The sequence below is a fragment of the Zonotrichia leucophrys genome, chromosome 1, assembly GCF_028769735.1.
Source record: "Zonotrichia leucophrys gambelii isolate GWCS_2022_RI chromosome 1, RI_Zleu_2.0, whole genome shotgun sequence".
NCBI classification, from domain to species: domain Eukaryota; kingdom Metazoa; phylum Chordata; class Aves; order Passeriformes; family Passerellidae; genus Zonotrichia; species Zonotrichia leucophrys.
The window spans coordinates 69,533,669-69,559,329 of NC_088169.1; the positions used below are offsets into that span (position 1 = coordinate 69,533,669).

The 25,661-nt window shown below is 40.1% G+C and overlaps 1 protein-coding gene across 7 annotated transcripts in view; it reads right to left on the reverse strand.

Moving 5' to 3' along the window:
• MTUS2 (microtubule associated scaffold protein 2) overlaps positions 1-25,661 on the reverse strand; it is a 265,481-nt gene that overhangs the window by 129,940 nt on the left and 109,880 nt on the right. For all 7 annotated transcript variants that reach the window (XM_064716695.1, XM_064716686.1, XM_064716676.1 and 4 more), the window contains 2 exons: positions 23,757-23,997; positions 14,187-14,393 (listed from right to left, as the gene is read on the reverse strand). In XM_064716695.1, the coding sequence (XP_064572765.1) occupies positions 14,187-14,393; positions 23,757-23,997 (448 nt within the window). The remainder of the gene's footprint in view (positions 1-14,186; positions 14,394-23,756; positions 23,998-25,661) is intronic.

A 25,661-nucleotide genomic window follows, 5' to 3' on the forward strand; every position in this document is an offset into this window, starting at 1 on the left:
ACATCTCTGATCTCCCTGAGAATGCTTTGTGACATGCCTTACATATATTCATTACCATTTTTAATGGGAAAAGTTCTTATCAAATAAGGTCTTCTGGCTGCATTCTGGCTATGCTTTTACTTGTGCACTATAGTACACATATAGGACCACATTTCTAGGCTCATGTCTTGTGGTCTATGTGAAAGCACCTTTAATGTCTAACTTCCATCTTTGCTATTTTTGATTAGCCTGCTCTAATTTCCCTGCAGTTCACATGACACAGTTCTCTCTGTGCAGTGTTAACAAGGAGGCAGCTCGGCTGCTGGTTCTGTAAAAAAGTCACCCATGGGACCAGCTGAGCTTGAAGAAACTGCTTCATAAATTTGAATACTTTGATATGATAAATGCCAAAGCCAGCTTTACAGAGATGAAGGACTATATCTACTTCACCGCTGAAACACGCCCATGGAAGTTCTCCCTCAACTCAGGAAGTCTGGAGGGGACATCATTGCTTCATATAAAAGCATAAATGCTCCTAAAACTTTCCCCAAGGAAGCAGAGCTTTGTTCTACTGGAGCTGAGAACAAGTGGCCAAGTGTGGGGTTTTTTTCAGAACACTTCAGACACAGTCTTTTAGCATTATCATGCTCCCCCTGACATGGTTTTGGTGAACTTCTCATCCAGTGCCTTGTTTCCACAGCTGGTGGTCATTTTCCCTGTTGTGGTCCCAGAAAGCCCATCTCTGGGTCTCAGACCAAGTATCCTGAGACAAAGGAGGTTCAGAGAGCAGAAGGCACCTTGGCTTCAAATATCCCACATAAACCTTTCAATATGGCTCATGTGTGAGCTCCTCCTTTTCACAAGGCAGTGATCACAACACTTGCCTGCCTCCCAACAATTTTCTGGAAGAAAGCAAATTATCATTTACCAACAGCTTTCAAGAGAAATGTCTTTAAAAATATCAATGTTTTAAATTGTACTTATGAGGTGGTTTGTCCAAACTGAACAGGTCTGTCCATCAAAACTAAAGGTTTCTGTGTCTAGCTATATCATGCAACACAGAAATGCTAAAATCTGTCACCACACTGCATCCCTTCAGCCAGCAGGAAAGTGCAGGCAATTTTTACAAAATCGGTGGAGCTGGTATTAACACTCCAATATGGAGAGGCTCTCCATATTTCAGCTAACTGAAGCACTTGATGCAGCTGTAAATAGATTAACCTTCAAGTGTCTAATAATCTTTGTGGGGGCTTTTCTAAACAAAAGTGAGATATTTGAAAAAGTAGGTTGCTTTTTATCTGTTATTGCTGGAGTTCCCACTTGCAGTCACAGTGGAAACACCTTGTTCCCAAGTTCCCTGGATGGTATGAATTCCCAGCTGGTGCTGCAGCAGACTGCTGGAGACCTCTCCTTCCAAGGTATACGGTGCTGACTAGGCCTTATGAAGCCAATGAAAACAATTATTCAAGTTAGAATGAGTGCAAGTGATCCTTAAGCCCATAATTACTCCCTGTGCTTGTACTGTTTAATTCCCACGCATCACTCTGAGTTCTTGGAGAGTTTGCCTTGAGCCCCGTGCTGAAAACCCCCTTGGCTCATGCACAGTTTAGGACTCTTGATGCAGGGTGGATGCCAGGGCAATTTCCAGCTAAGCCCTCCCTTCCCATCTCTCAGAACTTGTAGATTGCTCTGAAAAATTTTATACCATGTATCCATTTCCTTTGAACCACTACCAGAAAAACTGCTTCATCTGCAGGACAATACTGCAAAATACTGCAAAAGAGAAGTGTAAAACCTAAAGTCCCCCAGCCCTTACCAGATGAACAGTAATTTATATAAGGTGATTTGTGCATGTATCTTTGCTAAAATGTTGCCAGAACTGCATAGTTTAAAAAGTGCTAAGCAGAATAAAATTCAACAGAAGTCCAGAGTCAACGGTGGCTTATTTATCTCCAGGTCTGCAAGCTAATGCTGAAGAGAAGTTAAATTTAAATAAATTTATTCTAAGTGTAACCAAAATGCTGTAAATAACATACCACTTGATATGCAGGAAAATGCACTACATATTGGGGGACATAAAACATATTAAGTGCCGTACTGACCTAGTTTATTTTACTGCAGGAGGCTCCTACATCTCGTGTCCCACTCTCAAGGCAAAATTGTATTAATATTATCAGGTCCAATGCCAAGCCAAGGACAGGGTCAGGAAAGCTGAGAGTGTTTGGTTCTCAGCTGCACCCCTGGTGCAGTGGGATCCCCATATTCTGAGTGCTGCAGCTGAGAGGGTGAAATGTCCAAAGGTGCCAGCAGCCGGCTCCTCGCCCCCACACTCACAGGCAGAGGCAGCAGCACCTTGTTAGCCACAGGCAGAGTTTGTGCGTGCTCCCAGGGCTAATGTGACTGAGCTTTTGGCTGAGCAATTGTGTGAGCTTAGCCCCACGAATGGTTCAGCCAGCCCGAGCTGCCCATGTGAGATGCCAGCACACCGGGCTGGGCTCCAAGTGACAGCAAGGGACAGTGTGTCAAGCAGTGGGAGGACTTTGTGTTGGCAATGGAAGATGCAAAAACTTCAGAAGTCCAAGACTGGGGAAAACTCTGACTTCTTTACAATCCACCCAGTGAAAAACATCTAAAAACCTCCAGCAGAACTTCCTTCCCCAATAGACTTCCCTCATACCTATACAGTGAGGTAAACTTTCAAACAAGCATGCAGTGCTTTCCTGGAAGCATTATCAAAGCTAATTACATAAACATTTAATTAGTTAATTACAAACTGCAAAAAAAAGCAAGGTGAAGCTTTGTGCCTGCTGTAGTAGAGGCAAATGCTACCACAATTCTTATTTAGCACCAGTCTTTCAAATCGTCACTGGGTGCCACGCAAGGGATGGGCAGCACCCACAAGAGAGGAGTTCCCTGTCTAAAGCCGTGAGAGAAAACAGCAAAATGGAGATAGCTGGAATTAAACACTAACAGAATGACCACATTTCAAGAACTATAAATTGGCATTATATGGCATTTTAGGAGGATAATAATTCCAAATATCTGGCTATATGGGCAGGGGAGAAGTCATAAATGGATCTTGCTGCTTTGCTTCAACCCTGCCAAGATGCTTCCCACCACCCTGGCAAAGGGCAGAAACCATCCTATGACAGCTGCTGAAATACCACTTAGGGAAACATTCACCATCCACTCAATTAAAAAGAAAAACAAAATCAAAAATTACAGTTACAAAACTGTGGGTTCCATGAAAAAGTCAGTCTGATTTAAAATATACAAATCTTTCATGTTTTAAACTAGTTTTACTAGTTGGGCTGTTTTTTTAAACACGATAGCTGGCATGCTTCAAAGTGGGGAATACCAAACAAATTGTAGCTGCAAATTGTTTACCGTGACAGTCCACAGTTCCATCTTCCAGCTGTCACTGATAGCAAGCTTCTATCACTTAGTGAGCTGCTTGGAGGCTTTTCTCAATTAATCTGAATTTTTTATCTGCAGGTACTTTTGATTCACACAATGGGGGGAGAGATGGCAGTTCAGGAGTGCACACATTCCCCCAAGCCATCACAACCGGGCTCCAGAGCAGGACTGTTGGTAAGCCATGCATAATTCAGCACATTTCTTAGAGCAGCTATTGCTCTGCCAAAGAAGTGGCACTGACTTGTGTGCACACAAGAGACATTTTCTTAGCATCAGCTTCTTTCTTTTCAATTTTCTTGCATCTTTCCTTCAGGTTTAAGCTTTTTTAAACGACACCTTTTAAAAATACATCTTAGACATTTTTAGAACATACTTCCAATCTATTCTTTGGAAGGCATACAGAGACCATGACGCTACCTCCTATTCCTCTTTCCCACACAGTTTGACAGTGTACAGGCCTGTTCTGTATCTAAATTTACAAGCTCTGACAAGTGATAAATATCCTAATTCTAAAACACTATTGTGTACCTCTGAGACAATTAAAATTCCTTAGATACCTAGATGCAGTACATAATACATTTAGTCAACATTAGAACATGTCAGAGAAGGAATGTTTTATTCCAAGACACATCCAAGCATCTAAAAATAGGCCTTCAGTTTAAATTAAAGTATTGTAATAACATTCATTGGGAAATCCCCTTTCCTCAGATTACAAAAGTAATAGTAACTCATAGATTATCTCATGTGCAGTAAGAACCAAGCAGAAGAGTTTATAAAAAACAGCAAATAAATTATATATTCTTATTTTTAGGAGAAAAAAATCTGGTTCAAAAGTGATGTATTTTTAATTCTGTTGCTTAAACCCAAAAAATCATGCCATACACTTGAGGGCACAGACTGAACTCCAGCCCACACTATTCCATACAGTTTAGCAGCAGGGGAAGACAATACAAGGATTTCCAAGGTTTGGCCATGAGATGTTTTGATTGAGACATGCCATTTTATTCAAAACTCAGCATTCCTCACTCAGTTTTGCTCAGTTGTTCTGGAGGTTGTGCACACCTTTCTGACAGGAGCACAGGGTAACTGCAATGTGTGATAGACAGGAAGTTAATCACTGACTGAACTTCAATATTTCACCATTGGGACGCCAGAAATGCACAATATTTCTGAGATCTGTGGCAGTGGTAGGAGACAACTCATCTACCTTCATTTAACTTCATTCTCTGCTTTTGGGCATGGGGTAGAAGGCGTCTCCTGACTCTTCTCTGCAAATTAGAAGCTATTTTCTTTCTTTGTGGTAGTTTAATTAAGGACTATAATGGAATTAATCTTCTTTGGGAGACTTACTTTAAATAAGAAAACAAATAGAAAAGACTGGTGTCAGGTTCAGCTGGAGAAAGGTTTGTGACATGCAAAAGCTAACTGATCTGGCCTCATTTTGTCTCACCAAGGACCACTGGGCAGTATCAGTGCTGCTAGAAGTTGGTGCTGGCCAGTGTATGCATCCATCTCCATTGCATTCTGGCTAGCAGTTTTTACCTTTTTACACAGAAACACACACTGCTCAATGCCTAGAGGCCCAATGCAGGTTGTGTGCACTAAAATAACACTTATGACTGGCTGGTGAATCAGCACACAGGGAGTGGTGTGCCCCGTTCTGAGACAAACCCCAGTGATGCACGATCCCATGTCGAGGTTTATGTGGGAACACTGACAGCTCTTCCAACGAGGTCCAGTTCCCACCTCTGAATCAGAGCACTCTATTCTCCTATCCTAAAGTTCTTATTTCTGCATAAGTATTTCTGACTGCTTAGCCTGCTATGGAAGTAGCGATGGCAATTTACACTGTGTCAAGACGCACGAGCAGATCAGGAAGTTGGGAAGAGCATATATTAAAGATTTACACCATGTAGCCCAGCTTAATTGACTCCTTGCCACAGGGAGCAGAGAGTCACAGGCATGTGTGTAATCCAGAGAAATGGCAGCACCTTTCTCCTCCAACCACACCAATTACACAGGTAGACCCTTAAAGCTGCCCCATGGGAAGCATACTACCATTTCCTGGGCTCATTTCCAAGGGACTGAATGTCTGCTACTGCTGATGGTGGTGTCACTGATGTCCTGTGTGCCAACAGCCCACAGTTTCCAATAACTCCCATCATGGAGGAAAAGACTGTGCAATTGTTCCTGTTTTATTCACCTCAGTGTTCTTGGTTGGAGGGTCTCAGTCTGTCATTTCTCTGCCAGCAGTGGTTTTACTTGTTTCAGACTTCAATCAGCTTTCTTCTAGCATTTAAATTAATTCTGGAAGCCCCACATTGAAAGCCTATGGTCTCACACTTGTCACAAGGCAAAGAACCACTACATTCTGAGCTGTTTACAGCCTCATGTAATCTTGTCCAGGCCTCTAGAGATTGCCAAGCAGCAAGCCAGAAGGAAGCTGTTTAAACTGCAATTTTCAAGATCTTGGATAACAATTAACAGACTCATGGCAATAATGAAAGCTGCAAAAGATGCTAATCCTTCCTTTATTTCAGATATTCTCAAAAGCAGCTGGAAGACTTACATAAATGACCTCAGTTTTAACCTGTTTGGACTAGTTTAGTGTGATGGAAAAAAATGTCATGAGTGATACTCCAGACCAACCTCTACATGGAAAAAGATTTTCCTCTAAAAATAGTGCTGCACTCCTTTGGCTGTAACACTTCTCACGCTACTAAATTAGAATTCACAAGTCTTCTGCAGGATTCCTAATGGGATCAAAGATTAGAAACATCTTTGAAGTTTGTCTTCCTTTGCTCCGTTGTTAATACATACCTGCACTAATCCACATGGTTCTCTTCAACTAATAAGTCACTCTCCTTCCCAAAATGGACAGTTTACAGGCTTTTTCCAAATCCCCATTTGTTTGTGTTGATTATCCACACTTCATTTCGCAAAAGCGTACCATTTTGTTAATTGATTTTTCACGTTCTATAAAGAGAACAGTTTTGTTTTCTGAAACCTTTCGGTCTAAATGAGATTTGCCAGTCATATTCACAGTACTTGTAACTTTGGTCCTGTTTATTGCTGGTAAGGCAATTGGACTGAACTGTGTGACAAATTCACAACACTTTCCTTCTGACTACAGCTGTTAATAATATGATTGCAAGGAGATCATCTCAGTTTCACTTTTAAATTTTGGTCCTTGTTGAAAGAGATCAAAGAAACACTGAACCTCAGCTTATTTGCTTCTTGTTTACGAAAACAAGCTAACAGCCTCACTGACCCTAAGCAGAAATCACACAAGGGAAAACATAATTTAAAAAATACTTTCAAAATTTACATAACTCCAAACCGTTACACAGGTATTTTTCTTTGTTTCGCTGTGACTCAAAGTTGGCTCATAAATACCATATCAAACTTCTTGTATCTTCAAATTAATACTTATTTCTGGGGGGAGGGTGGGAAAATTATCTTTGGTAGAAAGCCTATTATCATAGATAATGTAATGATTTTTGTCACTGACAGTAATTGGTCCAGTCAGGCAACTGTTTGATTTACTTAAAGATTTCAAAGCCAGAATGCCTCACTGTGCTCACTGGCTTCAACCTCACAGACAATACAAAATGCAGAATTGCACCAGAAGCAATATATAGTGCTTTTTGAAGATGTATCTTTATAGAGTTGAATTCATCTAGATTACCAGAGGCTTGAATTTCAGAAAGCACAAAAACTGGAGATGAAGTCAGTGGAATATACCAGTGATAAGCCCCATAGCTAGATATCCAAAATTAACCCTTTTAAAATATTGATATATAAACTGAAATGAAATGCATGAGAGAGACATGGTGAAGCAGAAAGTTTCTCTAAAGTCCTGCAAGGTCGTACTTCATTAGTGGGAGACTAAAGATTTTTACTGTGATTCCTTAGAAGGCAAGGGGAGAAAAAATAAGGAGGAAAAAAAAAAAGAAAAAGAGAAATGGATGAGTTCTCATTTCTTCAAAGCTTTATTCCTTAATTTTTCCCTGGGCTAAATTAAAAGATTAATCCATTTCAATGAATACCCACAGGGTTCACTTCTAAACGAGTATTGCCCCCCTCAACAGATAGAATAGGAAGATTAGAGTATGAAAAAGAGACAATTTATAGTGAGTTTTCTGGTCTTAAGAGGGGTTTTAATTTGGATGTGACAGACATGTTCCAGCTGCTCCTTGTCTTCATATTTTCAAAAGGACACTTTAAGTGCCACTGTTCAAGTGCTGAGTGTCCCCAGAAAGATGAATGCTGTGCTTGTGCCTGTTACTGGCTCTGGACTGACCGAGGTTGTTCCCCAGACTGTAAAATTCACACTGCACACCAGCTCTCTTCTTCCTCATGTCTCTCTCACATCCCTACCAGAGGGCATCCCCTTCAGGATCACTGAAGACTAGATTTTTAAAAAATGAGAAATAAAGATAGAAAAAGAAAAAAGGTTGTTATAGAAATGTCTTTCTTTGCATCCCTCTAAAAGTTATTGAAGTTAATCAAACTGCAAATAAATAAAGTAGTCATGACCTCCTATTGACCAAGGAAGCACAGAATCAACCACAGGACACCTTTAAAATAAAGAAGGGGCTGATGAAACCTTCCAGTATAGAGGGACCAAGCAGGTTGCCACAGTAGCTCCATCCACCACGCTGATCATTGAATAAACATTTTCCCAGAGTTAAAGGACAGAGACACCTTGGGTGTCTGTAATGGGAACAATCTAATCCTGGGGCAATGCACTGCCCTCTCCAGTAAACTGGTGACTGGCAGCCTGGTGTGCAAGTGGTTTGAACTACTTTTTGCCCTCTGCAGATTAAACACTAAGAGTCGCCGTGACTAAATTAGGTGCACATAATCAGTCAAATAATCCTATGTGGAAATGAGCCAGGAAAGAGGATTTGTCATTATCTATTTCTTCCTTGCCGTCCTGTTACCCAGTACATGCACAAACATCTGTACTCTCCCACCCCATTTTACAGACAGGAAAGTGAGGTTGATCATTTAAGCCACTTTTTAAAAGCCAGACAGAAATAAGTGCCAAAAACTGGAACTGGAGTTGCCGGGTATGAGCCAGGACAATTTTAGAACACAGACACAGAATCTCCCAGACCGGACTTCTTACACTAAAACCACAGATTTTATATGGCACTTTATAACAATAACAAACATGATGATTAAGCACTCAAGTTGAGCTGGCACAAGAGCTTGGCAAAGTTCTTTCAACATTTTTTTATTGGAATAGAATTCTTTGCTCATAAAAAGCAAGCTTTGCAGAATTCAGTGTTTCATGGATTTCTTCAGTTTTGACAAACTTAAGCTCAGCAAAACTGAAAACCCTTTAAATATTTCAGGTTGGCATATTCATATAAAAGTAGTTCTGCATTTCCAAACCAGCTTGATCTTCCTGCCTCTACTTATCCATTACAAGGGGTGGTAAGACCCTTCCAATGTGGAAGTGCTCCCCTCTGCTATGTGTTCTGATGGGCAGGGGAAGAGGTAACAATGGAGACAGCAAAGACATTATCTAAGCTATTAAAATAATACCAAATTTAAAATATTATCATAAGCACCATATCTAAAACCCACTGAAATTAATAACCAATTAATTATTATGCTTCAGCACTGTTGTTTCAATCTCTGCAAATAGAAATAAACTTCTGTGCCCACACCCCCAAGTAATTATTTGAATCTTTTTTCCCCCCATAACTAGCAACTAGAGTATGAAAAGTAAATGCTGCTAAGTAAAGGCAGCTAAAATGTCTTATAGCCCTTGCTCCTCCTGGCTGGCATACTGCACTTTTCCAGGTGCTCATCCCACAAAGCTGAGAATCTCAATACTGTTCTATTTTAGTCCTATTCACAGTGAAATGATGGCATAAAGTGATTTTTCATCAAGGCATTAATATCAAAACATGATCAGAAGGGAAAAAAAAAAGAATTTGTCATGTAGAAAACTGAACAGAAAATTAACCATAGAAATATGATTGGAAAGTATTTTCATGCAGGAAATTCTTCATGTTAACATAATACTTATGTATTTAAGAACAACTGGTTTACCTGTCTACCATGTGACAATTTTGAATGTTCTACCCATTTTGGAGCCAATTAGGCATCTATTCAAGGCTCTGTGCTCACTTTAATTTCTTCATTTCTCCACCCACCTGAATCTGACACTTTGACATTGCTGCTTATTAGAATGGAAATTCAACATTTAGCAAGGTCAGGCAATTCAAGGTCAAAAACTAGTGAGAAATATATATATTGAAGAAAGGATCATGGAGGTTTACATCAATAAAACATGTAGTTTCATTTCTCTATAATTTTTAACAAAACAATAGCTGTCGTGAGATACTAAAACAAGTTTTGAAATATTCATCACCATTTTCTTGTTCACTCCCAAAATAAATTGCTTCAGCACTCAGAGCTGTGGGTAGATACTGAATAGCATTATGTCTTTTAGTCTAGCACGTCGATGGAGGAGAATTGCCTCTAACACCGTGCCATTGTTCTATTTAAAGAATCTTAAGCAACAGGGATTTCACTGCTTGAGTTGGAAGATTATTTAACAGACTAGTAGACCTTATGACTATGAAGTATTTCCCGATGTTATACTGACATTCTTCCATCTCCTGAACTCTTAGCCTTAACTCATTCTAAACAATCCACCTTCCTTCCAATCCTCTACACATCAAATTCTTCCACAGTGCTTGACAAGCTCTTTCCCGCGTGGTACCTACAGCCAGTTGGAGTCTATGCTGATGAAGCACATAAAGCTAATTGTGTGAGCGGGACATTCAGTTGGTCACTCAAAATGCAGATGCAGGCCCCTCAAACCAGTTCAAAATGCAAAACTCTCAGCTCCTCAAACCAGTAAAACAGAAGGTACAGTCTGAGCATCATGTTACCTCACTGCAAAATCACAAGATACTACTGGGAACCACATCCCACAACTGTGGCCTTTGGTGGATGACGTGAATGTCTCCTGCAAATTTTACTGGGGCAGACACGGGGAAAGCTTCCATATAGTGCATTTAAAATTAAAAAAAAAAAAATCCATGAAGTATTTTGTTACAAGTTGTTTAAAGTGGAAGTTTCTCTTTATGTTTATACAATTGTTTCTCTCCACTGCAAATCATTTTTTAGGCATACAAAATTCTCTGTTTCTAAATAAAGAATAATGGTTTAAAATATCAGGCATTTTTTGAAAACCTCAAAAGTAGTACACCAGAACTGGGGCTAAATTTGAATTTTGCAGGAAATCTTGAACTAAGATATTAGTGATATTAGTGGACAAACCTATCTGTGCCACAGAACAGATGTTTGGACTACTGGTAACAGGACCAGGAGCTGAGCCTCAGCCTGGGCTTTCCCAGAGGCTGCTCCTTCAGCCTCAACAGAAAATTGGGCAGGACCAGCAGCAGAGCCCTCTTACGACTGATCCTGATTAGCAGCTGGTGACAAGACTGTCACTGCTGGCATGGTTTTGGCAAAGAGCAGCCTGGTGATACCCACGACCCTGGGATAGAACTCCAGGAAAGACCCGAGGACAAGCAGACAAGTACTGAGCAGTGTGTCCTGTGTCACCATGGGAAAAGAGCCCAGTCCCACAGCATTTAATTGTGTCAACCTGAATATGCGAGGTATTGCCAGAAAGTGAATGAAGCAGCACAGCACAGGCACCATACACATCCAGGCTTACTGCTTTTAGACGGGTCACAGGAAGGGGAGAAATCTGGTGAAGAACAAAGCTGCCACATTTCAGCTCCATTAACAAACTTCCCCTCAACACAAACATCATGTCTCCTTTTTCTAAACAAGTGGGTTTTACACCCTAGACAGAGACACTTGCTGGGACTTCTGAAAAGAAATGTGTTTAGGCAGAACTTGCACCACAAGACATCTGGTAGAGGAGAGAAAAGCAAGAACAGGATCTCACCAGGGTCCCTTAAAGAATCACTGTTTACCCAGAGACACTCTCTCCCTAAAATAAACCAGTGTTTTCCTCTCACCTAGCCATAGTCATTGGCTTTTTAGTAACCTACAAAATGTCATGATTTTGAAATGAGCTCCATGATTTACAACAGTAGCAGCTCCTCTATTTATAACAAATGCACACTTGTAAGATGTTATCAACTACTTTTGTCTCCCTGACATGCAGAGATGCTGCTTAAATAGAAAATTGCGTTATGTGTGTTTGAAGACCTCTAAAGCTAGATAATTTTGCATTTTGCTACCCTACTGAGCTAGGAAATTAACAGTAAAGCTTTTGCTTGCTCTCTAGGAGACCTGATTTAGTCAAAGACATGATCTCAGGTAGTAGCTACAGAATCAGCTATTTATTTAATTTAAATAAAACTGTTCTTCCAGCAGACAATGAAGGGAAGAAATAATATGTCATGCTAAGATTCCTGAGCCCGTACTTCTCCCCTACATCCTTTCTGTGCATGTTTAAATGCACTGCTGCTCTGTGTTAAATAAGCTGCGGTAGAATGGAAACCAGCTAATTTGTGCTCCCTGGGTACTGGGCAACTAATTTAACTCTTGCTGGCACACAGACTGCAAATAGAAAAAGATGGCACAGTTTCATACAGATAACATTTCTATGAAAGATAATAAATTAAGAGTGAGGAAACACTTTTTCTTCCTACCCATCTGCCCCATGAACAGGAGTCACGCTGTCTTTAATCAAAAGCAAGCAGGTGATGGTAGGTGTCACCTTGTGTGATGACTTACCAAGTCAAGACTTACCAACTTACCCTAAACACCAGATGTGCCCTCACCTGCTTGGCAACACACCTTCTCCCTCCCTCACCTTTGTCCAGGAGGAAACACTCTCCTTTTGGAACTACAGAGAAGTAGAAGGCTTCTGGGCCAGACAGCTGAGACATGTGAGAGAGATGACCCTTGGGAGGGGCTCATTCGCCTGCTCTCACTTGGAGGTGGAGGGAAACTCCACAACAGCTTCCATGAGTTATCTAACTTGGCAGCAAGAGCAAAGTTATAGATGCTGTTTTTCACCAGGTGATGGCCTGCGCTCATCTCGACCTGAATTCGTACAAGCAGAACACTTCCCCTGGGTAATTTTCATACCCATCAAAACTGATCTTGTAATACGCACAAGATGGTCACATCATCCTGATCCCAACACTAAAGAGCACTACCATCCTCAGCTGAGTCAGCTGAAACCAAATGCTTCCATATCCTTCAGTTTTTATGGGCAAAATGTACAAAGACAGTATAAAAATACAGAATACATAAATGAAATCAACTTTTAAGAGAACTGAATGTAACTTTCTATGCCTGAGATTGCTAATGCTTCTTCCACAATTTTTTTAACAGAAATCAATTGATTCAAATTCAGCACCCTGGAGTATTTTGGTTTTAGATTTGTATGAACCTGTATACATCTGGTGTGTTCAAGGATGGTGTTGTACCCAGAGTTGTCATTTTTTTCAGATTCACACCTGAAACCGCTAAACAACAATATTGCTTGCAGAGACGTAGTTTAGATCTAATCAGATATCAGGTAATTCTGTCCTTAACACAGGTTTTATGTAAATAAAGACTAAAAGGTGACAACACCAGATAAAAAGAGGAGTCTTCCAAAGGCATAAATGTAGGGTAAGAGCACAAAGCAAAAGAGTCTGACTTACCTCAAAGTAAAGTTTATTAGGAAATAACAAAAAATGAGTGATCAGTCCAACAGTAAAACAAGACACAAGCATGTTTGGGGGCATTGGTAAAGTTAAAAGTCCCTGCTAACATTAGTCTTTTGCATTTCAATCACCCCATGTAAAGGGGAAAGAGAAAATCCTTAGGGTTTTGAACTATATTAATTGTATTTATTTTAATTAATTTCAAATTAATACAAACAGTGAAAGATTTAGGAGCCTGCAGCATCTTGTCTCCTCTGCTGCTTCATGTCACCTGGTGGCCCTGTCTGCACCCCTCTTGGGCTGATACCACTTGCTTTGATATTGACACAGTTCAGGCTCAATCTAGTCTTCAAAGAAAAATGGGCATGAAAATCCCTCAATCCCCCTTTCTGCTCTGAGCCCAGGGCATGTGCACATTTCCCAAGGACTGCAGAATCCAGCGGGTATTATTTTGTACTTAATAAAATTAACAGCCTTTGCAGAAAATAGGATTTGGAATGACATTTCTGCCAGGGGATCATTCAAAGTCTGGTAGATGTACTACGATATCAGTCCTGATCTCTTTCATATCACTGGCTCAATTTTTCATATCACTGGCTGAATTTACTATACTGAATATTAAGAAGCAGAAGAAAAGTAGATGAGAAAGATTGTATCTCCTATTTTAGATAATATTTGTCCTGTTCTGCATTGGCTGCCATTTACTTGACAAACACAGTTCGCTCTGTTTATTTACTATTTCAGCTTGTAAGAAGGCATGTTCCAGGTAAAAAACAAAATACAAGAAAGAATGCCTCAAATTCACTCTTAATGGAATTTTCTCTGTAGCAGGGAAAACCACCTCCTCAACATTCAGGCCCTATTCATCCCTCACTATTAATATTTTAAACAGGTGTTAGAAATTAATGCTTGTTTATTAATATTTAATAATTATTATTCATATTTTAAAAAAAACTTCACTGGGCAATCAAGATACCAAACCAAAGTCAGTGGCAGAGAAGAGATTAGTGAGTACTGGACAGATTTCATTAGTTCTGAACCATATGGAAACTACAGTCTGGACAATCCTGGGACACATCTGTTTAATATCCCTCTGGAAAGAAGGGCACTTCTGGGACTTACGGTTAGTTGTCCTGCTCTGGTCGCTCTGAGCGCTGTCGTTGGACTGGTTGCTGGAGACAGAGGACACACTCGAGCTCCTGACAAAGCCAAATGCAGCCAGCTTAGCTGCTGGCAGCCGTGAATAACCTGGGGGACGGAGTCCAGACGGGCAGGGCTTGGGGAGATTTGATTTTGCAGCACTTGGACATGATCCTTTCTTAAGATCAACTGAAAAAAGGAAAAAGAAAGAAATTTTTGTGATATAAGTTAACTGTGAGACCATCACCTGTATCTCCCAACTACATAAAGGCAGTACCAAGACTGAATAAAATGGCTGATCAGACTACAGTGATGTTTTATTCTTTGCTGCATTGAAAAGACAATTGGTGGAGAAATTTCAGGTCACAATCATTTTTAAAAGGTGAAATGTGCCAAGTACCCATGGGGCCTAACTCAAACTTCCAGCAAAGTAACACAGTTCAACGCTGCTACAAATTTCTTTTAATGTTATCTTCTTCAGTGCTGTATCACTTTCTAATTTTACATTTATTGTGTGCCAATTAAAAAAACTCACAGAGACAAACATGCTACAGATAACCTCCAATTTTGGAAAGTATTGTAAACCAGCAACAATCCTCTTCAAGGACACAGAACTTTTTTGTATTTCAAAGAAAACACTCCTTTGAAGTTCTTCTTTTAAATTCCACTAAAAAAAATTTCCATTTTCTTGCGCCAAGCCTGGGAACAAGGACATGACCTGTAAAGTCCTACTTTTTTAACATACCACTGCCCATTTCCACAGGTGGACTCTTCCTTGCTAAGACACCAGCCCATGTGAGTGACACCCACCAGCTACTATAAACCAGTAGTTGGTTTATAACACCTGCAGTTAGACCACAGGAGCAGTTCAGCTGTGATTTCTGCCTGTGGCTACCAAACATTCATCTGTCTCCAGCTTCTGTCCTAACCTGTAGGCTGCTGCTCCTGCTCAGGAAAACCTTCCTAGGCAAATACACAACACAGATTCAAAAATGCTCCTCTTTTCCTTCACAGGCCATAGGTCCAAAGGTCCATGATCATGGCAGTCTTGCCTTCAAACTCAAGGACTAAAAATTAGATTGTGCTTTTGGTTGGAAGGTCTGGATACCCAAGTGACTCCAGACCTCACGTGTACATCAATTTGGACAGAGCTTTTTCTTCCTAAGTTTGAGAATACCAGATTCCTGTTCCTTGTGGAATTCTGTGCAGCAAAAATACATATTTTTTTAAAAAATATTAACAACAATCTCCAAAACCTGATGCTAGAGTGTTTAATCAGGACAAATGGGATAGTAAAAAAGGCAGCATTAAAAGCTACCAACATATTCTGAAAAGGCCAAAAAGTCACCCTTTTTCAGTTCTTATTCAGTGAACACTATTGTACACTAGCCCAACACAAACTTCAAAGGAAGAAGTAAACATTCATAATATAAAGAAAAATACAAATTAACTGCACAGTAAGAATATGGTCATATTATTACAGTATTTAATTCTTTTGTAAACTATGTAGGTCACAGCCTTATTAATTTTAATGAAGCATTTCACTTTGAGAAGACTTTAGAGAAAACAAGCCTAACTCCTTTGAGCAGAAAAATGTTACAGGGATTTTGAAAGATATTTGTGTACCTCATCACAATACTAATGCTAAGCTTTGTTTCATGTAACTAAGCCTTTCCTTTTGAAACAGAAATAGTTGTAACACCAAGCCAAAAAGAGTTTTGTTCTCCTATAAAGCACATTCCTGCAAAGATGTAAAAAAATGCTCCTTGCTCAATGAATAAAACAATTTATATACTCTAGGCTCTTAAAAATGCATTTTTGTACCCACTTTCCCCAGGTTGAGCCCTTTCTTAAGACACAAGGAGATGGATGTCTGCAGCACCTTTGCCAGCCCAGAGAAGTACACGCTGTGCAGAGTAACCCAAATGAAAATAACAAATATCTATAAGTGAGAGGAAAGTGAGTAAGAAAAGACTACTAAAATCCCCATTCACTCCCCATCCCTGGCACCAGCAGAGGCAATTTTGGACTATGATCCTGAATGTGGTTTCCTTTGGATATTGTGAAGAGGGGCTCAAAGGCAGCCATGGGTTCCAGGTGCAGGTGAAGGGCAGAGCAGGCACGTCAGCACAGAGAAGAGACAGGCGGTGATGGCCACCATCAGTTCACTGCCAGGTTTGGGCAGCACTGCTTTGACAGTGGCCTACTGCAGCTGATTTATGGCTGATTTATTGCTTCCAAAGCCAAGACTTCTTCCCTACCACTGCAAAATACTCCATGTGCTGCATCAGTGATGGGACCAGCCCAGGCACCCTCCAGATCCGAAGGCGAGACAAGTACTCGCGGTAAGCAGCTGCAGGTGCAAGGAACCTGCCCAGCTCAGTGGCAGCAGGGAGAAGGCATGGGGCCATCTCTCGTGGGTTTTACAGGTTTCCAAAAAATGCACCTGGACTGCATAAGCTGAGATTTCTTTTTCCTAAGCATCTCTGAAAATCGAGGGAGGGAGAGATATTTCCATTTTACAGTAACAAACTATAAATATCACAGACTTCCTGCAACAAAGCAGGGGAAATTCCACTGGGGCAGCGGAATAAAGTTAGAAGTGGCTTTATTTAAAAAGCATTTCAAACATGCTTGGCCTAGGGCAGTGTGGCTCACCTGAGACTCCCAGGCATCCAGCTCAACAACAGGGATGGCCACAAGTCCCCAGACTGACTGTTCTCTGCAGTTTGTGACCGAGCACCATGAATGAAGAAGAATTTCCTTAAAACCAAAAGGTCTTTGGTTACAAACTGCCGCCTCATCTTTACCTTTTCTTCAAAGTCATTCTTCCAGACTTGGGCAGAGGACTCAGTGGTTTTATCTCATACTTTTTTGTGTGTTTCTAGCTTATGACTTCAATTCCAATTCCCCCTGAACTAACAATATTTTGCATCTTGAACTCATCATCATCCTGAAATTATTTTTCACTTCTTTTCTTTGTAATCCAGTTCTTCTGTACCATGAGGACCTGGGGGCAGGACATTATCCTCATTAGGGAGGCATTCAAATCCTTAAAACTAAGTAATTTTGTGTATTCTTTCTCATTAAAATACATGAGACACCAGCCTATTGTACATATTTTCTGTTCTAAACTTCATCAAGTTTTCTCATGCATGTTTTTGCTTTATTTCTGTTCCTTAAAAGTATAGAAGTACTCCAGCAAACAAGGTCTGGGAGTTCAAAACAAAAGTTATTTTAATGAGCAGCTTTTATTTTAATGAAAATCTGCCAAAATAAGCTTAAAAATCTTTCTAGTTGTCTCACTGCCTGAAGCTAATTATAGAATTAAGTATTGTTGTGTGTATGCACACAAGTGATTTTCTATGACACTTCAAGCTGTTCCCATCCAGAAACATAAAAACATTTTGAGTTAGGGACTGATTGACACAAACTAGATGTGCCTGGGGAGACTTTGTTAAAAGTCTGAACTTCACTTCTTATGCGTCCCCACTGCACAAGAATTGCATCTTCGTGCATGGATAAAAAGCAACTTTCATGTAATTTCACTGTGAAATTTGAAATACGTTTTAGCTGAAATGAATGAAAAATTAAAGAAATAAGTTATACAGATATGCTCTTATGAAAAAGAGTAGAAGTTCAAGACTTTAAAACTCTGTAACTCAGGGTTCCTTGGCAAGTCTTTGTTATCTGGTCATAGGATTTTTAGTTTTCTTTGCTTTCCCTTTTTTAAATTTTTTTTTAAACCAGAACTTCTTTTAAAACTTTAATCATTAAATGCCATTTTCTCTCACTTACTGATGATCTGAACATCTCTGTTCTTATTGCGTATTGGGAAATCTGGGGTAAAGACCTTACCTCCAATGTCACTGCATCAGTCAGAAATAGTACAAGCTGAGTTAACCCAACCATTTGTATCTTTGCAGATTAAAAACAAATCACACATGTGAGAACTTTTTTCTGGTGCCACTACATTTGTGGTTTCTCTGTGTAAACATAACAACTTCTCTCCAAACAAGAAATGAGGAAAGGGACTTTAAAACAGAGGCTTTAATGGTTTACACCTGAACAGCAGTGAGCAGGTTGAGCCCAGCTGCCCTGATGGTCTCTCACCCAAATACCATCAAGCCTGGGACAGGTCAGTTCCAAAGGCCAAACAGTTGTTACTGCTGAACATTGATTAATTTCTGATGGGTCAGTCCACCATCATATGGTAGTAAATGCTCCCCTCCTCACAATTCAGATTTAAAAGCACCAAAAACTGCTCTGTGCCTTCCCAGCTCCCAGGCAAACCAAGGCTGGTTAGCACATTCTCAACACCCCAAGAACTTGTCATCTCACAACTCATTCAAGCTGCAAATGCCCGTGTTCACTCAGCAGTTACTGTGAAAAGCACGGCATCCCTCAAAATCTCACAGCACAGGAATCATCCATGCATGAGTCCCACTCATTGCATTTTCCACTGGCAGCCCAGAGCAGCCACAACACCTCTCTGCCCTGGAGCTGCCTCTCACCTGCCCCTGCTGCTCACTCAGAAGGGCTGGGGATGTCCAGCCAAAGACAATGCTTGGCTCTGAGCAGGAAGGAGGCAAGGTAGGAAGCATTTGCCTGCTCCTACACCCAGATTGCTCCACATACTGTTCTTAGAAATGACAGCTTGGTACAACTGTCACATAGACAACCCTTCTAATATGATGGGGTTTAATTCCTTGAAGACACAGTAACTGGAGCAGAGAGGTGGCAGATGGCAATGTCTCAAGTAAGATGACAATGTCCTTAAAAAAAATTCATGAGGAAGAGTGTGTGTGTCCCTTTGAAACTTTTTTTTTTTAATGAAGTACAGTCAGATTGCTCTCTCAAAGTAAATAGAGAGCGTGAACGCTTCAAGTTAGTGGAGGACAGAGGACATTTTCCTCTTTGAATTATTCCCTTGTCCCTCTTTCCTTAGCCAGTTAAGAAGCTTGCCAGTTCAAATCCAAGTACCTCAAGTACAGACAGAGCTGGAGTAGCAGTAAGGCAATATTTCAGGAAGTTAACTCAGACCTCTTTTCTATCATCAAATCTAATTTACATGTTCAATTAATAGGTCACTATTACATTGTTTATTCCTGAGAGTAAACATGAAAACAAAGCTTTCCTGCTGGGAGAAAGCTATAGGCATATTGTGGCATTTGAGATGAAATACATTATACATATGCAAAGACACAAATATATGCATATATCTGTGTCTGTCCAAGGAATGACAAATATTGGAGTCCTGATGTATGGGTAAATTCTGTCTTCAAGGAAAGTTGACTTGCTCAGAAATGAGAGGAGCAGCTAGACCCTCGGGACTGACAAGTTTAATACACAGAGAGGTGATAAGGAAGCAACATTTCATTAACTCACTCTTTGAGAAAAAAATACCCCAAAACACTACTGAAAAATGTAGAATTAAATTAATGAGCATAATTAAAGTGAAGCTTTAATGATGAGATCTCTGTTATACTTTTCCAAATCAGACATTAATTCCATCAAAATAATCAGCAAATGAATGCAAATCCTAACACACTTGCTTCAAGAAGTCTTTATAACCAAGGAAAACATATTAATATTTTACATGTTATAGACACAGTATGCTTCAATGCTTGTTTTGACTGACAAGTTTCCCATAGAAAGAGTAGAGTCTATTTACATAAAATAAACAAATGTTAAGCTTTCAGAGACTCTATGGCACCTATAAGAAGATCATAACTCAGTGACTTCTTATTTTACCTACTTTGCAGAACGCTTTTTCTTACAGTCAGGCTGCTTGTCTGACCCTCCTGAGGCAAAGCACCACCGAAGGAGCAGCACTGCTTCAAAAGGCACTTGCAGCCAATGCCACCACACGTCCTACACCCTACTGATGAAGAAGGATCACTGATCCAACCACACTTTAGGCATCACACTTAAGAGATCACACTTGAGGGAGCACTCATCATTATTTCACTTTCTGCTTGGCATAACGTAAAGCTAACAAAACCCTTAATGCACTCATAATACTTGCAGTCCATCACAGCACCTCAGGGATTTAATTATCAATTACTTCAGAGTCAGTTTTATGAGGATTAGTATTATACATGGGCCAAACCACGCCGCTTATCAGCGCTGCTTAACCAGACTGCTGCACAATGAATGGCATGGCAAAGGGGAATAAAATCCTCGCTAAGAGGCACTGCTGCTGTCCCCGATACCGTGCCACAGCGATCTCAGTGTAAGAGCCGCTGCGGTACCGCGCTCTGCCACGGGATAGCAACCGGCTGATCCTTCTGTTTCCATTACCTCAGGGCAGGGCTGATATCACCAGGATTGGAAACTGGATTAAAAGCTCAGGATCAAGCTGCAAGAGATGCTGATTAGCAGTCTTGAAGGCAGGCCTGGTATCTCTGGCAGAAAAATACCCCTTAGTCCCTTGCTGCTCTTGCTGAAGTTACCCAAGCTCTCACACCCCACAACACCCGTGAGCAAGTCTTACTGGCTCTGCATCCCAGACACTGCCCATATGTTCATGCATGTTATTTACTCATATTTGCAAATATGACTCTATCAAAGCTGTGTTTAATCCTGTCTTTTAAATAGTGCGGCAGAACCAATGATGCAGATCAAATATACTGCAAATAGTACTACAGCTAACAGCCAAAATAAGGGAAAGTGGTTGAAAATGGTGTTGGGTACCTTAACATAGATGGCTAAGAGGTGTCTGGCCCTTCTATAAGCTCTTATAATTAGCACCCCAACAGCTCTGGCATGCCAGGGGGTGCTGTCCCATTCATCCCTCCCATGGCAACCAGCAGATCATCTCTGGTCTGCATGTGTGCTCTGCTGTGGATACAGGCACAGGAATCGATTCTCTGATGCCTCTGCACTCCTACACCCATCTTGTCCTATCTTCTGTCACCTCAGCTTCTTTCATGATCAATTCATTATTCTTTTTGAAAGGAAGTATTAAAAACAAAAAAGTCTGGTAAGCTGACCTATGAAGTCCATTGCCGAAAGAAGGATTAAGTCACTTGAGACATACAAGGAAAAAAGGCTTTAGTTAAGGAAAAGGTGATTATAACAAAATCTTGAATAGATAATTGGGAAATAAAATACCAAAAATAATTGTGTAAAGAAACCAACATAAGATTTCAGAAGTACACAAAAGATAAGTGGGAAGAGGCATTGAAACAAAGGAGAGCAGTGAAAAGGACTTCCCAACAGAAACAGGTATTGCAGAAAAATTAAACACATTCTTCATCTTGCAAGGAATTGGAAGGTGAGATGCCAGAAGTGAAAACAATGTGTCCTGGGGTGGACAGTGAAAAACTGGAGACATTAGCAACCTCTCCAGAACAAGTCTTGTGTAATTTGAAATCCATAAAACAGTCAGAGCCCAAAGACCAGATGAAACACACTTTGGGGTCCTGAAAGAGATGACAGACAGATTATTGGACTACCAGGAGTTGTCTTTTATACCCTTTATGAAACAGCAAGGTATCAAAAGACTAGAGAGAAACAAGCAAAATAACTGTTGTAGGAAGGAAATTAAGGAGAGCTATATATTAAACTTGACCTCCAAAGCAGACAAGGTCCAAAAAATAATCAGTGATTAAAAAAATGAATAATTTTTTAAAATTCAAAAAAAATTACAAAAAACCCCAACGTTAAGAAACACAACTTTAGTGGAATAGAATCACAGTAACAGCTCGTGCAATTTACTTATGTATACTCCTCATGTACTGGCTCTTTTTAAAGGCAGTACTACAGACAAAAAATTGGACTGATAAGCTGATCCTGTTTAGATTTTAAAATGTCACATAACACAGAAGATGGTAAATGAATGCATGCAAGACAAGCTCCTGTATGGATTAAAAGTGGCTAAGGAAAGTCATGTCTGTTAGCATCAATGATGGAGGATAATGTGGATAATGGATGGGTGATGGATGAGTAAAAATGAAGGCAGTATTCATTTCTGAGGATCAGAAAAAAGCATTTATTTTGTAATGGGTTCTGTTTGCACTTTCTCTCTTATCTATCTCCCAAACTGATTCCCATAACACAAGGGTTTACCCTACTCATATCCTAAACTCACAGACTCTTGCAGTTTCATTTAAATGGAAATTATGATCCAATTACTCTGTGCACCTGTATTCCCATGTTGATTGCTGACTGAACTCAAGTCACAGGGCTGAAATGGTATTTACAACCCAGCCTGCAATCTTGGGGTGTCTCAGAAGTCACATACAGCTGAGTTTGGTCAGCTTCTGCTGATGGCATCAGATAAACTCCACATGCAGGGTCAGACAGTACAGGATACTGGCAAGAGGAACCGTATTACAGAGAACCTTGATTGTCTGATAAGCCCCAAATCCTGTCAACCTGTATTACTGACTGACACTGTCCTCTCAGGGTAAAGTCAAGATGCTCTGGTGCATTTCCATTCTAAATTTTTCTAAATTTCTCCTGTTTCTTAGTATGGACAAATGGACACTGGGGAGAGATGGCAATAGTTTTCAAATACCTGCAAAGAGGAAAAGACCCCAAAACTACTCCAGATGAAAGAGGAAGCAAACTGCAACAAAGGAGGTTAGGCAAAACACTAGGGAACAATTTTAACTTGAAAACAGGTAATGCATTGGAGCAGCCCTGCTTTCAGAGGCTCCAAGATCTCATATCAAAGGCTTTTATAAATAGTTTTTCATGAACAGGTTAAATAAGAATACATCAGAAAGAATCCCATCCTGGGGCAAGAGATCATATGGCCTTAAGTCATTAATTAACTTTAGCCCTTATAACTACTTTTAAAAATCTCTGCAGCATTCTAGGCTGCTAAACAGCTGCTACACTTCGGTCTGACAATGACTGATTTTCAGTTGTCTCTGAACTTGCCCCTGTGCATTTTTTAAACTTCCACACTTTTCCAGGCTGTTAAGGAGTGTTCCATAGAAGTAATTATTCTCTCTTTCTTGTGACATCGAACATTTCTCCTTCCACCTCTTCTTGTGCTTTTCCCTCCCCTATAATTCTGCCCAGGGTGATGCTGAGCTGGGCAGTAGCTAGGGAGAAAATGGTATTAGAAGTGTTGTCTCCAAAGAGGGGTACACCAGGCCTTCAGAGAATCAAGATCTCTGCTGGCACATTTGAACACTACCCAGGTATTCAGAGCACAACGTGGTGGGAATGTCAAATCCAGACTGAATGGTGAGGTCTTCATGATGGAAGAAAATATCCTATTATCTTCCCCAGAACAAAACCAAAGATTTTTCAGGCATTTACAAGGTGGAGGAAGATAAAAAGATGAAAAATGAGAATTATTATTGAAAACTATTCTCTTTCTTTGGCAATGACCTGCTAAACAACCTTTGCACAAGTCCCAGACTCCCTAGTCAGCCTTGCTGCAGGATGAAAAGACACACCTCAAAGGGTGCTGCTGGAGCTTTGTAGGATCAGGTCAAAATGCTGCTCATTTTGTGACTTTTCTGTTCTCAAAATAAAGGTACCTTATTGGTGGCAACAGTAAAGGGAAAGGAAAGAAAGTTCATACTTTACCTGAAGCATCAGGATGGTAGAGGCTGGGAGCACTTGTTATTTCTCCTTGCTGATGGAGACAACTCCCTGAGGATCTTTGACTCGCAATGAGAATCCTGCTCTTGGCAGACGGCAACCTGGACACTGCTCCCAGCCCCAGCTGTGGCTTCAGGATCATGGCAGATCGATAAAAGCTTGGGGACACCTCATAGTGGGTGTACGCTGGAGGGCAAAATTCATCTTTTGCAGGCCTTTCCCCAACCTGCAGAAAAATCATTAACACAGATATTACACAATAAATCAATAAATCCAGACAATATGGAGCTCCAAACTGCTTGTAAAGGCTAAATTTCCCTCCTTGTGAATCTGGTCCTCAGAGCACTGCAAACTTTCAAAAATGTATAGTCTTACTATATGAATTGCTCTTCAAAAACATGTATATTACACTCTCAATAGGCAACTACATCCAAATAAAGAATTGATGCCTTCCCCAAAAGAAAATGGACAAATGGAAGACCTTCAATTAGTGAAAATGAGGGTACTGTTAAGTCATGAAAGGTTATATTATTCACACATATAGATATACTAAGAGACTGTGTAAATGGCATTTTTGTTAGAAGTTATTTAAAATATCCTTGCCCAGTTCTGGGAGAAGTTGGTTTTAACTTAGATAGCTAAAAATAAAGCTGGAGGTGTTTAGGTACATTTTATCAGAGAAATTGTACTGCCAAGTAATTTCTGTGACAAAAAAAAAAAAAAAAAAGAACCCCCAGTATGTTCTCACTGCAAAATGTTCATTGTAATTTGTGCCCCTCTAATTCCTGGAAAGCGACCTTGTTGTGGATGCGAGCACATTTCTCTAACTTATGCTTTCAGAGGCCTGTGGAATATTCCAAATTGGAGCTATAAAACCCACATACCCAGGAGAATTGGAGAAAAAATTACCAGATTTTCAAATGTGAAACTTTTGCTATTTAGGACAAATAGATGCTGCTTTGTTAAAATCAGTGTCAAATCTCTCAGTATTTTAATGGGCATTTACTGTAAGCACAGCAGAGTCAGTCCCAAGCTGGAAGTGTTTCCAGCTCAAAGCTGGCTCAGAGCACCAAACTTGCACTCGAGGAACGATCTGGTTCCATGATTCAGCCCTTGTGTCTTTGTGCATTCAGGCTGGGCTCTGACTCCCACTTTTCTGTGCTGCTTCGTGACTCAGGACAAGAGTGCAGAGTTTTGAACTCTCACATTTGCAAAAAACTGTTTGCTCTTCTGAGCAGAGTCCAACTTCTTCAGCATTTTCTTATAAAATGCAATATCAACATAATGTAGAAAGGACCTATGAATATTTTTTCAGTCATCCCATTTAGACCATGGGAAAAGAAAAAAAGCATAGGAAATAGGAAATCTGAACTAAATTTGTTTAAAAATTAATCAAAAAGTGCCACAGGCTACCTAGGAAGAAATGTAACTGCCAATTAATTAACTCTGCTGTAAGTTATGATGCATATAATATGCCAAATCAATTTCTATTTAGCAATTATAAGCATTAGAATATGCACTTCAACATTGGCTATAAAAGCTTTGATCCTAGCTCCTTCAAGAGCTTTAATCCTAATTTAGCAAATCTTTAATATGCTAAGAGACAAGATTGGCCTTAAACTATGAAATATAGAAGAATTTTTGAGGCCTTTGCACAGGAACTAGGAGGGCAGATGCAACAAACATTGAGCTTTATAGTTTTGCCCTATATTTTTTCCTCCATTTGCAGTCCTATTTCCTGCCATTAGATCTTTCTCTTTCCTTTTTTATTGTACTCCTATGACCTATTTAAAGTTAGGATGCAGTTTTCTGCTGTATAATATGAATGATTCTGCAGACTTGGACTGCAGATATCTGGCTTCTTACTTTCAGCTTCTAGATATGAGATTG